Here is a 12,741-nt window from a genome sequence, read left to right as displayed (position 1 = left end):
CAATTGGGGACTGGGGTTGGTCGGATAATTGAAAAGTCGGATAACCGAAAAGTATGAAAAAATCCATTATTAGTGTAGTATATTATTATATCCCATGTAATTAGTATATTAGTATATTGCTATTAACCTACTTTGCGTTGAATTTTCATCGATGTTAAGCCTAACAAACATTTTTTAAAATAATAATCGTCGCTATTGTATCATTAAAAATTAGAAAATTAACCCTCGTTTAAATACCGGCTCCCTTTCATGGTCGAATGAGTGTTGCCAGCTAAAACACGTAAAATTAATATTAAAGTAGCCAAGACATAGCCAAATATTGTAGCACCACATCACTAGCGGACATTTGAAATTTGCTGACCAGGACGGTCGGTTAACCAAGGTGTCGGTTAATCGGGGTCGAATAATCGAGGCTCTACTATAATTATTTTTACATTTACACAATGAGACATTATTGATCATTATCCCAATATTGAAACCAGAATCATGGTTTCCAAAAAAAAAAAAATTCAGCCAAAACTGATACCAAAAATTTAAGCTGCCCCATCCCTATTAATTGGTCAGTCAGACCATGAGATGTGTGATTGAAATGTGAACACATGAGAAAAATTTTCCAAATTGTATTCTGAAGAATCAATGTGTTAATTTTTATAGAAAGTTAAAATATTTATGGGCATTACTAGATTTAGTGTACAATTAAGAATATTTTGCATATTTTCCATTCTCTCAGATCACCAATAGTGTAAATCTGAGACCACGTACGGTGCATTGCAAAAGTTTAGGTCCACTCCATTCAGTTATTAAGCAAACAACAAAAACACACATTTATTTGTGTAGGTAGCAGAAACATGTAAAAATAGTACATCATCATTAAACTAGCATATTATTAGACAACTGTAAATGTATAAACACACAAAGTGAGATAATCCATGTGTTGCAAAAGTTTAGTTCACCATGTAAAATTACACAATATCATTCCAGAAATTCCCATTTTGCATCCCAATGTCGAAAACACAGTGAGGCATGCTGTCTACAAGTTGCTGGAGCACATCTTGACTTAACTCATCCCATACAGAGATAATAGCTGTCTGCAGTTCTGCAACAGTTGAAAACTGACATTCTTTGGCGTACACCTTCCTAGCAAGGATTTCCTATGGGTTTATAAAGTCGGGAATTAGCAGTCCACTCCATTACATGCACACCATTGTTTGAAGAGAGAAATTTGCATAAGATTCATTCTCAAGTTAATTGACTGTTATATTTTTTTGAGAATGAATTTGTTGATACTAGCAGATTAACTTTGAAGATTAGTTATAGATTGCTCATTCTCAAAACTTTATTCACTATCAAAAATAAAATTGAATGCAGGTTTAACAAAATATAATAGGTTTGATGATGATATGTTAATTTTTGATATAAAAGATCTGGAGCATCGGTGACTAAACTTTAAACTGAGTTAAATCTTTAAGGTATAGGAAACTTATAGATTTTCAAAACCTATTAAATTGCATTTTGATACTTTATTACTAATATTTATATTATATGTAAAGTTAAATATATGATGATAATCTTTTAATATATGTTAAGAAAAATCATTTATTTTAATTGTTTAAAATCTTTACAATATCTACCTAATAAAATATTGCATTGATATATTATGACAAAATAATTAATCATCATTTGCTTAAATTGTTTATAAACATTCAAAAATTGATTTTAATAATATAATTTTTTTTTTCTCTTTATAGCCATTATTATATATTTATTGTTTTGAAATGCATTATTCATATAATAAATGGTAAGAACTACAGGGTGGGTGGAAAGTAACTAGCCATTGAGAAATCATTATAATTTTTGTAATATTAATTAACTCTTAATAAAATTTGTGTATGCATGTATATCAATCATTGGAATTTTATAATTCTTACATCATTGCTTTGGCAGTGACCAAGAGAGTTGCACATGCAGTGGCAAAAAAGATGGCCAACTGCTTGTCTGTTCAGGACAGATTGCTGTGAGGTGTGAAAATTAGTGGTTGCTGTTTACAGTAAAGATCCTCATGCCATAGTCCATCCAGAAACAATCAAGAATTAGTCATTTCAAGCTAATGACCACAAGTTCAGTTGAAAATACACAGAAAAAGTGGCTGTCCATCTACATCATAATCTGAGGAAAATATGTCATTGTTGGATGGCACCAGTGCCTACATCGAATTTTAAGGTATGCATCTGTATTTCCATTTAATAAGGTAAATGTCAGATAATTTTCATTGTTCTTGCCTTAGAAATATAGAAATTATAGCATTTTCTCAATGTTTAGTTACTTTCCACCCACCTTGTACATCTTGGTATTTTTCATAGAGGAAATAAATATACACAACAGCTTTAAATTTGTTTTATGTATTTAAATTACAAAGACAAAATCAAAGTAATTTGTATCCTGAAAATTGACAGTTCTAGGAAGCCTGTGATGCTTTTATGAAAAAACAGATACTGGACATGAACTAGAGAGAAAAAATATATGAGGTAAACATAAAAAACATTAAGTTAACACTTGAATAATGAATGTGCAAAGTATGGTAGTTTCTTTGACTCAAGTCGATTCATTTCACCAAAGTGAAAAGTTTTGTATAGTGTGCTAAATTTCAATAGTAGTTGAGTCAATTGAATTACCTTTGCTGAATGTCTTCAATACATTTAAGCATAGAATCATCTAGTTACTAAATTTGCTTTGGATGAATTTAATTTCATTCTTCTAACAAGATTGTTGTGAAGCTGAAGCAATGTTGTTGGTATTTGCTTATTATCTCTCTGTATTAGATACCTCCACAATTTTTCAATTGGATTAATTCAGGCTGCAATTGCTGTGTAGATAAAACCACCGAACACTGGTAGTTGTAGTGGGTTTGCATCTTGCCGACAGGCTGGCCACATGGAGTTTTTCAGGTTTTCGTCATGTTTGTAACACCTAAACAGGGCCAGTTTCCCATAAAAATCCTCCAGGAAGGCATCCCTCTTGTCACATTGCCTTAATCAAATAAACCAAATCAAACTAGACTGCACATAGGCCAAGGCAAAAAGTTTAATCTTTTTTTTTTTTCTGTCATGAAACCAAGTTGTGGTTATTTTTGCTATATGTGGCATTATATTGTATTATTGAAAAGTGAATTTCCATCCACCTTTGCCACCAACAATTTCCTTCAGAACAGTTTAGCTGTTCCAATATTTTAATTTAGTCTTTTGTGGAAATGGATTTGATATATAAAGGTAGTTGGAAAAAGTCATGTTAGCTTTCCTGCAAAGAGGATTCTTTGCAGGAAAGCTAATTCTCAAATAAATGGGCTTTATCACAGTAGACCTGCCGATAGCATCCACTTGTGTTGCACTTGAGAAGCAGTCCAGATAAGTCCGTATTACTTTCCTTTCAACCATATCATATGCAGGATTTTTTGACCATAGTATGTTTTACTGACTACTTGTGTATACTTGTAGTTCATGTCAATCTTTGCACTTGCTGACTGCTGTTTGTTGTTTTTTCTTTTTATAGTATCTTGAACATCTAACATATCATTACATCATAGGTGTTGATACACTTTTGTTTAATGTTTTTTGCCAAATGACCAACTCTAGCTGTAACATGCTTATTTTTCCAGATAAGTTTTATGTCTGCAATTCCTGTTATTTAAGGCTCCTTTTTTGCCACAACTTTGATTCTGCCAAAGTATACTTTGCACTGTAGATTATCTCAGCTGCAGTTCTTGGACAATCTCTGCATAACTTTTCCCACAAGTACTTACTGAAGTTTATACTTGTTTATTCCTATTCTTTTCTCTAGTTTTGTTAACTCTTTTGGCATAAACACACATCTTTTCTGCCAACAACAGCCTTCACCAGTTGCTTTCATTTATATAATTCTGAAATTTCTTGTTATGGTACAAAAAATTTGCATTCTTGTCAAACAGACTATTTTGCATATTTGTTATGTAAACTTTATCACTTTTTTGTTAGCTTACATATTTAATTGTCCCAAATACTGCCTAACATCTGTTTCCTCCCGAATTTTAGTAGATACAAATTATTTTGATTTTATCTTTGTAGTTTATAAGTCGATAATTAATTACTTTTTAACATTAAACTAACAAACAACTAAAAAGTAAATAATAAATATTATTTAAATATTTCAGGTTCGAGCAGGCGAATCTTTAATGAAACTTATTTCCGACATCAAGCAATATCTGATACTAAATGATTTTCCATCAGTTAATGAAGTCATCAATCAGAAAAGTAAGTTTTATCAGGCAGTGCAGACGGAATGCGACAAAAAATTAATTGCGTTGAGAGACGACGTTGCAGCCGAACTGTACGAACTCGAAGAAGAATACTATTCATCGGTTTACAAATCCATGATGCCAAGATTAGGCTCTATATGAAATAGCGATTAATAACGTTTGTTTATATGGACGAAAATGATTATTAACATAAACTTTGCTGTATTTATTATTAATGAGAATACTCATTAATTATAACAGTGTATAATAAATGCTTTTAGTTTATTCTAATTTGTATATTATTTACAGAACAGATAGTCTATTTAGTCGAGTTTGTGTAATATTACGCATTAATCTTTTGAACATTAAGAAATATTACGTCCAAACATTTAATACCTTTCAAATTATGTTTTCTAATTGAAAATAATTTAAAATTGATTATAAAATATGTTTAATTGCTTGGCAGTTATTATCATCAGAATTTTTTATCGAAGCCATGTTAATTCCCCGATTAATAAAACTTATTATTATTTTATAGTAATCATTTTTGACTGCTTGTTTGTATTAAAATAACTTCATTAATATACTTCCGATTTTAGATCCTATAATTTTTATTTATCGATATTGATTTGTATATTTTTGTTTATTCGATCTGATATGTTTCCTTTGGAAAAATCTGTTTAAGATTGGATACAATAAACAATATTATTGGAATCATAAATTAAGTTACGAGCGATACGACTGCGCGCTGGTACCATACAAATTTAAAGAGCATTTAGAAAAATAATTACAGATTTCCTAGTCAAAAGTGACTAAAATTCATTATCATAGCATAGTTATGAATATCGAGTATATTTAATGTTTGTAATTTTTAGTTTATGATCTTTCGAATATGCCAAAATATTAAATTAATTTATTACATCTCAAAATTTTCATTTTAATTGCTTTTTGTTGTGATGTTAGTATCAAACATACAAAATTTGAATAATGTAAAAAATTTTGTATTGTTTTAAAATATAATAATTCTTAATAAAAAAATATTGTTTTATTATTATTATTTTTGAAATGTAATAAACCATTTCTTGCAATAACCTGGCTGTTATCTGCGTTTAAAACTCGTTTTGAAAGCAACTTACCAGATAATTCGCTAATTTTAACCCGTTGTTACGGGCAAATGCGTCTAAATTTACAAATAGCGTTTTTACGTAACAAAAAACCCTTTGCACACTGCAAACGCATCTGCCATAGTGATTTTTATGAAACCACCAGATACTTTTGATGGTAATCATCTTTGGTAGTTAGAGATATATAATTTGTATCTTTGGTGGAGTTAGCCAGTTGCGACTTGGTCATAATTGAGTTAAGGGTGGTTTTGGAATCTGGTACCTCCTAATCTGGAATTCCATTTTATCCATCATACCACGGTATAATGTTCGCACCGTTATTAATAAATATTAATTAAACCCTCTCCAGTTTGTATAGTTTTCTCGGGAGAAGTTTCGGCCTTATTTCCGAAAATGCCAAAGAAAGCACGATACGTTTGGTAACTAGGCCCCACACAGATGGCTTTTAGCTCTATCACGTTTATTTTTTCTCGCATCGATCTACGTTTAATTGACGATAATGTAGTCCCACTGTACTTCTTTTAATGAAAAATGAACTTTATAATGGTCGGGCAAAATTTCGGCATCTAACGGGATGCTGAAATTCTGTTTTGTTCATCTTAGAAAAGGCGACGAGGAGGTTATTTTGCTACTGTGTTTCAACTTGAAGATTATTTAATAATAATAATTTTATTACGAAGTAGGGCCTATAACTTTGCGAGTTTAATTAACGCAAAACGAATTTAGAGCTTTTATATAATGAATCGAAATAAATCAAAATTGTAACGACCACCTTTAGTTCGGATTTAGTTAATGTTGCCAAGTCCGGGATTATTTTCTTTAGTGCTGGGTATAAACGGGGATTTCGTCAGATATAGGTATTGATAAATCTTGTCGCAGATATTGAAAATGTAATTTGATTCCTCATCGTAAGAACGTAGTGGCTGGCAGTAAAACATCGAAATAATTTCGAGTTCAAAAATTAACAAACCGCTCGTTACTCAAAGTCAGAAGGAAATCGAATCGAATGTTTATTGCAGAGCATTCCGTCGTAAATACAATTGACCATTTATCCCAATTCTTGCAAAAATCTATTAGAAAAGATTAAGAAAAATCTTTTTCTATTTGCCAAAGTCGGCTATTTATCAAAATTGTATTTAAAATATATAAAATTCGTAGTTATCCATTTTTACTTTCCCGACTTTTCATCCCAGGTGAATTTTAAAAGACTTTAAAATCATTGTGTTATTCTTTATTTTTCTCATAAAATGCATTTCGAACGTCCCATATTACAAACACTCGTTTACATATCAGAATTACTGCAAAATATTAAGCATTATCGTACTAAATGCTGCGTATTAATTACGAATACAATAGTTTCTTGTATTTTAAATGATTTAATCAAAGAAATATCTAACGGTCCACGCTGGTCGATAATTGACCAGAGTACAGATACCGCCTATCAGGAAACAAACTGCTTTGTATTACGTTAAAATATTTTTTCTTTCCGGGGGAAAAAAGCAATTACAATTTTTTACAGACTAATTCGAATAGAGAAATTTAATGCTAAAACAATTTCTGAATATTTTAAACACCGGTTACAGAAAGACGGACTCGATATCGCTAATTTAATTGGCATTGGAATAGATAATGCTAATCCGATGAACCAAGAAAATCGTTTTGAACTTTATTAGCAAAAGACATTCCAAATTCGATTACTATTACTCGCTCGGGGGAGGTTAATTTGCCTAATTGGCATCGCCTAATTTCTATAAATAAAAAAATACTGGCCTACGTTACTCCGTTCGTGCGTGGAAAAGGCTTACGTTACCTTACCAAAAATATTAGAATATTTAATTAGAGAAGCGCGCAATCGGTTTTCTCGCAGCGCCAAAGTAATTTATGAATATGAAATTTTATACAAATTGTTTAAGAATAATACGAAAAGAAAATTGCAAGGTTAAGTGGTAGGCGTTGGCTAGCGAGAAGAGGCGCTATTGTAACAATTCTCAACGTGTGAAAGGAATACTTCAATTAGTAATGGAGCGTGTGAAATTACGAATTTCAAACGTATAGTTCAATTAATGACAAAGAGAAAAATACAGTATATTGATTCGCATTTTGAAGAATTATTACAAAGTTTATAATGATATGTTATAAGTAACATATTTTTATTCTATTATCGCTGTACGGTTTTTCGATGAGAATTTAAAAAAGCAATAAAAGCGAATTTATGAATAGAAATAAAAACTTATTTTTTAGTCAAATTATCTTTTTATTATAGCTAAACAGAATTACTTTTAGACAACGAAGTTACAACCCTATAAAATATCCTTTCTTAAACGGGGAAATTTTGAAACTTACTGGGGATTTTAGGGAATCGAAGTTCAGAATGGGGAAAGACTTGGCAACATTAGATTTGGTACGTTTAGTACAACGGTTATAATGCTTTTTTTACTGTCCGCGCTGCGGGCACTAAAACGGCCTCTTTTCGGCCAGATCCGCGATAGGACGACCGGGTGGCGAGGGACGGAGACCGACGTATCCAGACGAACCAACCTGGAAAATTCTTGCAGTTTTCGCCCCGTCCGGGTTCGATCCCGGGTCCACCGGAGCAGTAGACTTCCCGCCACCTTCGCCGCCGGACAAAGCGATGGCCAGTTATAATTCGTTAGAAAAAAACGATGGAAAGAAATGCTGTTTGGCGTAAGCCGGGTAACGTTGCTTAGTCAAGGTAGGACTGTTGCTGTAAATGTAAATCGTATAATAATTTTATTCGAAAAGTAACCGCATCTCGTCCCCAAAGCTCGAAATGGTAATCCTAATGGTGTCTATCATTCGAGACTTTCTGGAAACTCGAGAAACAATATAAAATAGATAAATATCGTAAAATATTGTAGATAGGTATCGAATTTATTTATTTAACAAACCAACTTTAATAGAAAGTGAAATACGCGCAATATATAGTAGGCGCGCAGTACGTTTTATTCTATTCTCTTATTATTGGTATATAGAATGCAAGAATTATTATAAAGAAAGATACCAGTTGCCATTTCAAGTATTTGTTTTAAAAATCAAAATTGACTTTCCCAGTTTTAGTATCCGCGCGTATTATCTAACAACGTTCTTTCAGACATTTCTTTAATTTTTGCCCTTCAATGGCCGTCGAAGACTGGTAATTGGTTGCGGGTTGGCGTACGACCAACGGGTTGGCCGGATAGAGTTCTCGGGGTTTTCCTCGCCCGTCTAACACTCGAATAGAATCGGTTTCCCATAAAAATCACCCCGGGAGGAAAAATCCTTTCTCTCGGCAGATTGCCTAATTACGTCCAATTCTTCGATTTTCGGACAAGATAAAAAATTGTACGAAAACCGAGTCTATACGCGCTTAATTCTATTCAGTTCCAAAATAGAATTAAGGCGCATACAGTAACTTTACTGTATTCGCGTCGGAGGATGGCTATAAATGCGGGATTTTCCGCATGGCTGTATTCGTCAGAAGTTAACATTTTCATTTTTTTTTAATAAAACTTACCTCTATCCTTAAAATTAAGCGCTTTGTCGTTTTATAATAATAAAATCTCATAACGTACGACGCAGACACTATTCCGGCTCGGAACGTAAGTTTCGAGGATTCAGTCTCTTAAATATTTGCCGTTACGAATGTTGGTTTAATAAAATGAATAAAATGATGCGATGGCGTTATTGACGGACAATAAAACTCGTGGCATTAACGAGTTTTAATTACGGCTTATTAAAACCCGAAAAAGCGCGCCTTACATTAGGGTAATAGGCACGCCACGCGCAAATGTTTATCGATTTGAGTCGCCGCGTAGAGATCCGCGCGTCTACGCGTCAACTGGTTGGGTCGACGTGGCCGCGCCCTGCCCGTAGACTTTGCCTTTAATTGCTCGATGGGCTAGTTTATACTAGCAATATTTTACGCGTTAATGATTAATCTTTTAGCAATAAATTTTGAAATGTTTTGAATTTTTGAGATTCGTCCCGACACGGCCCATCGTCGCCTGGCAACGCGCGTAATATTTGTAAAGATAATTTTAATTTATACTCGTTTTTCCTTGTTTCGGCCCCGGCAACAGGCGTTCGACAGTCGATATACGAGTTAGATTCGAATCGTAATAAACGCGTGAAAATTTCAGCAACGAGTTCCGACGAAAAACACTAAGGAGACACATTGGTACAAAGTTAAAATTGCGCGTAATACCATCTGTCCCGAGATTTGATTGGAAAAAGCTTCATTTTGTGGGTGTAGATGACGTATAAGCGACTTTATCCCACGGTACATTAATCTACCGTCTACGCCAGGCGAAAGACTTTTACGGAAATAAAATATTTTGAACTTTCTTTTTACGCGCAATTAGAAATGAATGGAAAAACGCTCGACTTCGATAAATATCGAATCTTTAAACAGTTAACCTAATACGAAATTTAATAAGTTTTGTTAAATGTAAAATTTTACGTACAACGGTGAAAATTCCGCGTACAAATTTCATCGACGAAGTAATTATAAGTCCGCTTTGGACATACGTCGACTGAAACGCGTGTTTAGGTTAAAGTTCGACGTTTAGTGCATTGTAGCGACCGATATCCGTTATTCTCTAGTAGAACGTCGGTCGAAATACGGCCTATTATAAGTTGCCTCGACCAGTTATAGTCGTTTAAACGCGGTTCCTAATTAAACAGGAGAACGCGGCTTTACGTTTCGTCGTCACTTTGCCACGGCGGACGTCGCTGTCCGTCTTCTACGCGCTTTGACCCGAGTGGAAGAACGAATCTCGAAGGGTGTCGAAGTAACCGTCCGTAAATTGGGACGGGAAGTCGAGTCCGGTCTATTAAGGGCTCGTACACGTTAGGCGTTTTGCGTCGCGTTAAACGCGCGTTAGCTCGGCGTTCGACGACCGTTTAGTAGAGCGTTAGCGCTGGCTCGGTTTGGAAATGGACGCGAAAATAATTTCTGGCGTGCGCCTTCTCCATCGTCTCTATAAAAGACGACGGCGGAGGCAAAGAGAATTTCGGGTGCACCCGATATTACGAGATAGACCGACGCGCGGAATGTTTGCGACGTCGTATCCAAAACTAAGATAATACGAATTCAAATTTTTAAATTCTTTTAGAATATGTATAAAATCGTTTGACGACGGCCGGTCTCTTTTAGATTTCGTCGATAAATAGATCGGTATCGAAACAATTCATATTACTTACAATTAAATAATAATATAATAACTTCCGACTCCTTTCTGTCCAGATTCTTCAGATTCAGATTCTTTTAATGAAACGTACAAAAAATTAGTACATATTTGGCGCCGTTTACGCACAGCCAAGTGAATCCAGAAACAAAGTAAGTGAATACAGTGAATAAATATACTGTAATTGAAATACTATATAGAAAAAAAAATAAATACAATTAACAATTAAGATTAACAAATAAGAAATGATAAAACATTTACAAATTACAAGAATAATATAAAACAATACACACACAAAAAAAACACAAAATATAATATACATAATATATAACATATTATACCATATTAATATATTAATACATAATATATATATATATACACAATATACACTTTCTATCCAGTCCTGTCTCACCCGACCGTGTCTCCATTGTCCATTCCGGAATTCGGGGTATCGTCGCTCCGGATACTGGACGAGACGAGGCGCCGTCGTCCGTTTGACGTCGGGTGTACGCGACTTCTCCTCCGCATCTTTCGGGAGCGCCCGTATTACGCCAGGCGCCATCTTCGGGCCGGGCGTGGCCCGAGGTGAGCGCGCCTCTTCCATTCTTTGAAATTGTCCGTTCCGCCAAGAAAAATGAGCCAATGTCGTGAAAACGGAACTTGCATTAATTGAAAAATATTCCTATTCTAATCCAAATCGTAAATTTCTAATAAAAAAATGATTGTTTTAATTCCTTTTAGAAAAGATTATTATAATAAAATCGCTATTTATTATATATAATTATTTGAATATTTTCGACCATTTTTAATGTTCGATAGAGAAATTGGTTTATAAAAGAATTGTACTATTCTGTTGAGTGCCTTAACGCAAAACATCTGTGAAAATAGAGGAAACGAGACGACCGATGAACTGGAATTCATTAATTAAGATTCAGACGGGATATTAATGTATATACGTATGTAATATATAAACTATAGCGGGGAATAAGAGATTTATAGTAGGCTATTTATTAGATTTCATTTTGCTTTAACAATTCCGTTGGAAAATTAACAATGAAAAGATGCGATTCCTCCGATCGATTCTTATGGAAAACCACCGCCGCCAATTGTAATACGGTACTGTATTTTGCTTATCAAAGTTAAAAAGTATTTAAATCTAGAAAGATCGTAGTCTAAACTTACATTACTTAAAGAATCGCTGCAAACGAAGCAAAACTCGAAAAGGCACTGGCATTAATTTAAACAATCGCGCGAGTCAACAATAGATCCTCTCTCGACAACGAGAAAATTTTATTGCTGCGTAGAGACTCGATTTAATGTTAAAATTTTGGATTTTGCGGCTAATTTCGTATTTTCGTGCCTCTGCATTTCTAAGGAAAGTGATTTTGACGGATCATTGCACGAGTTTGTCTCCAGCCTTTCACTCGTTCTCACCTACACCGGCCATAATCAATTAAATGTTTTGCTAAAAAGATTCTTAAGCCTCTAAGCGCGTAAGAAGAAAGTTTAAAAAATGTTTGTTTCCTCGTTGAAAACTTTTGTTGCATGCTTTACTCGGACAAAAATCTTTTGTTTGATACACCGACGAAAGTGCTCTTTTGTATACGTTACGGGCCTTTACGAATAATGAGAAAAACGGTACCCCGGTCCGATAAATATGGATTCGTTTATTAAAGTGAGAAGTCGTTTTATGAACAAACACTTTGGCTATTTTGGTTTTCAAAACGCTTCATTAAGAATTATTTTTGTGAATTATCACAGACCTAAGCCATACGCGTAATGTTATTTCAGCGCCAGCTTCGACCCTTAATATCTCGAGGAGCGACGAACCGATTTGGATGAAATTTAAAATATTTAGCGTACTGCGGACCTCTTCAATTTCGAATAAATTTGTCGGGTCGTTTCGGACTTACCCAATCGGCATTTCGTCGCCAAACGGAGACCGAGCTACCAAACGATGTAGGAGTCTGTATACGTTTAATAACTTTTTTAGAGTCCACCGCCCGCTAATGGCCCTTTTGGTGAGTTTGTTAAAAAATGTCCGGTAATTATCAAATAATAGCCCGTTTTTTAAATTTTAACTTATTATTGGTCAATCGGGTACGACGCTACACGACCTAACGCCGACTATCACCAGACTACATTTTGCGCTTACTTATAATCT

The 12,741-nt window shown here is 34.0% G+C and overlaps 1 protein-coding gene across 1 annotated transcript in view; it reads left to right on the top strand.

Moving 5' to 3' along the window:
* LOC111639976 (mediator of RNA polymerase II transcription subunit 22-like) overlaps positions 1–4,552 on the top strand; it is an 8,469-nt gene extending 3,917 nt beyond the window's left edge. Inside the window, exon 2 of the mRNA XM_023385972.1 lies at positions 4,184–4,552. Coding sequence (XP_023241740.1) covers positions 4,184–4,429 — 246 coding nt within the window. The 3' untranslated portion in view covers positions 4,430–4,552. The remainder of the gene's footprint in view (positions 1–4,183) is intronic.
* The last annotated feature ends 8,189 nt before the right edge of the window (positions 4,553–12,741 follow it).

The sequence above is a fragment of the Centruroides sculpturatus genome, unplaced genomic scaffold (genome assembly GCF_000671375.1).
Source record: "Centruroides sculpturatus isolate CEXI.00-Female unplaced genomic scaffold, Cexi_2.0 scaffold1286, whole genome shotgun sequence".
Classification (NCBI taxonomy): Eukaryota; Metazoa; Arthropoda; class Arachnida; order Scorpiones; family Buthidae; genus Centruroides; species Centruroides sculpturatus.
Note: the sequence above shows the minus strand (reverse complement) of the source record. Positions and strands in the feature narration are given on the sequence as shown.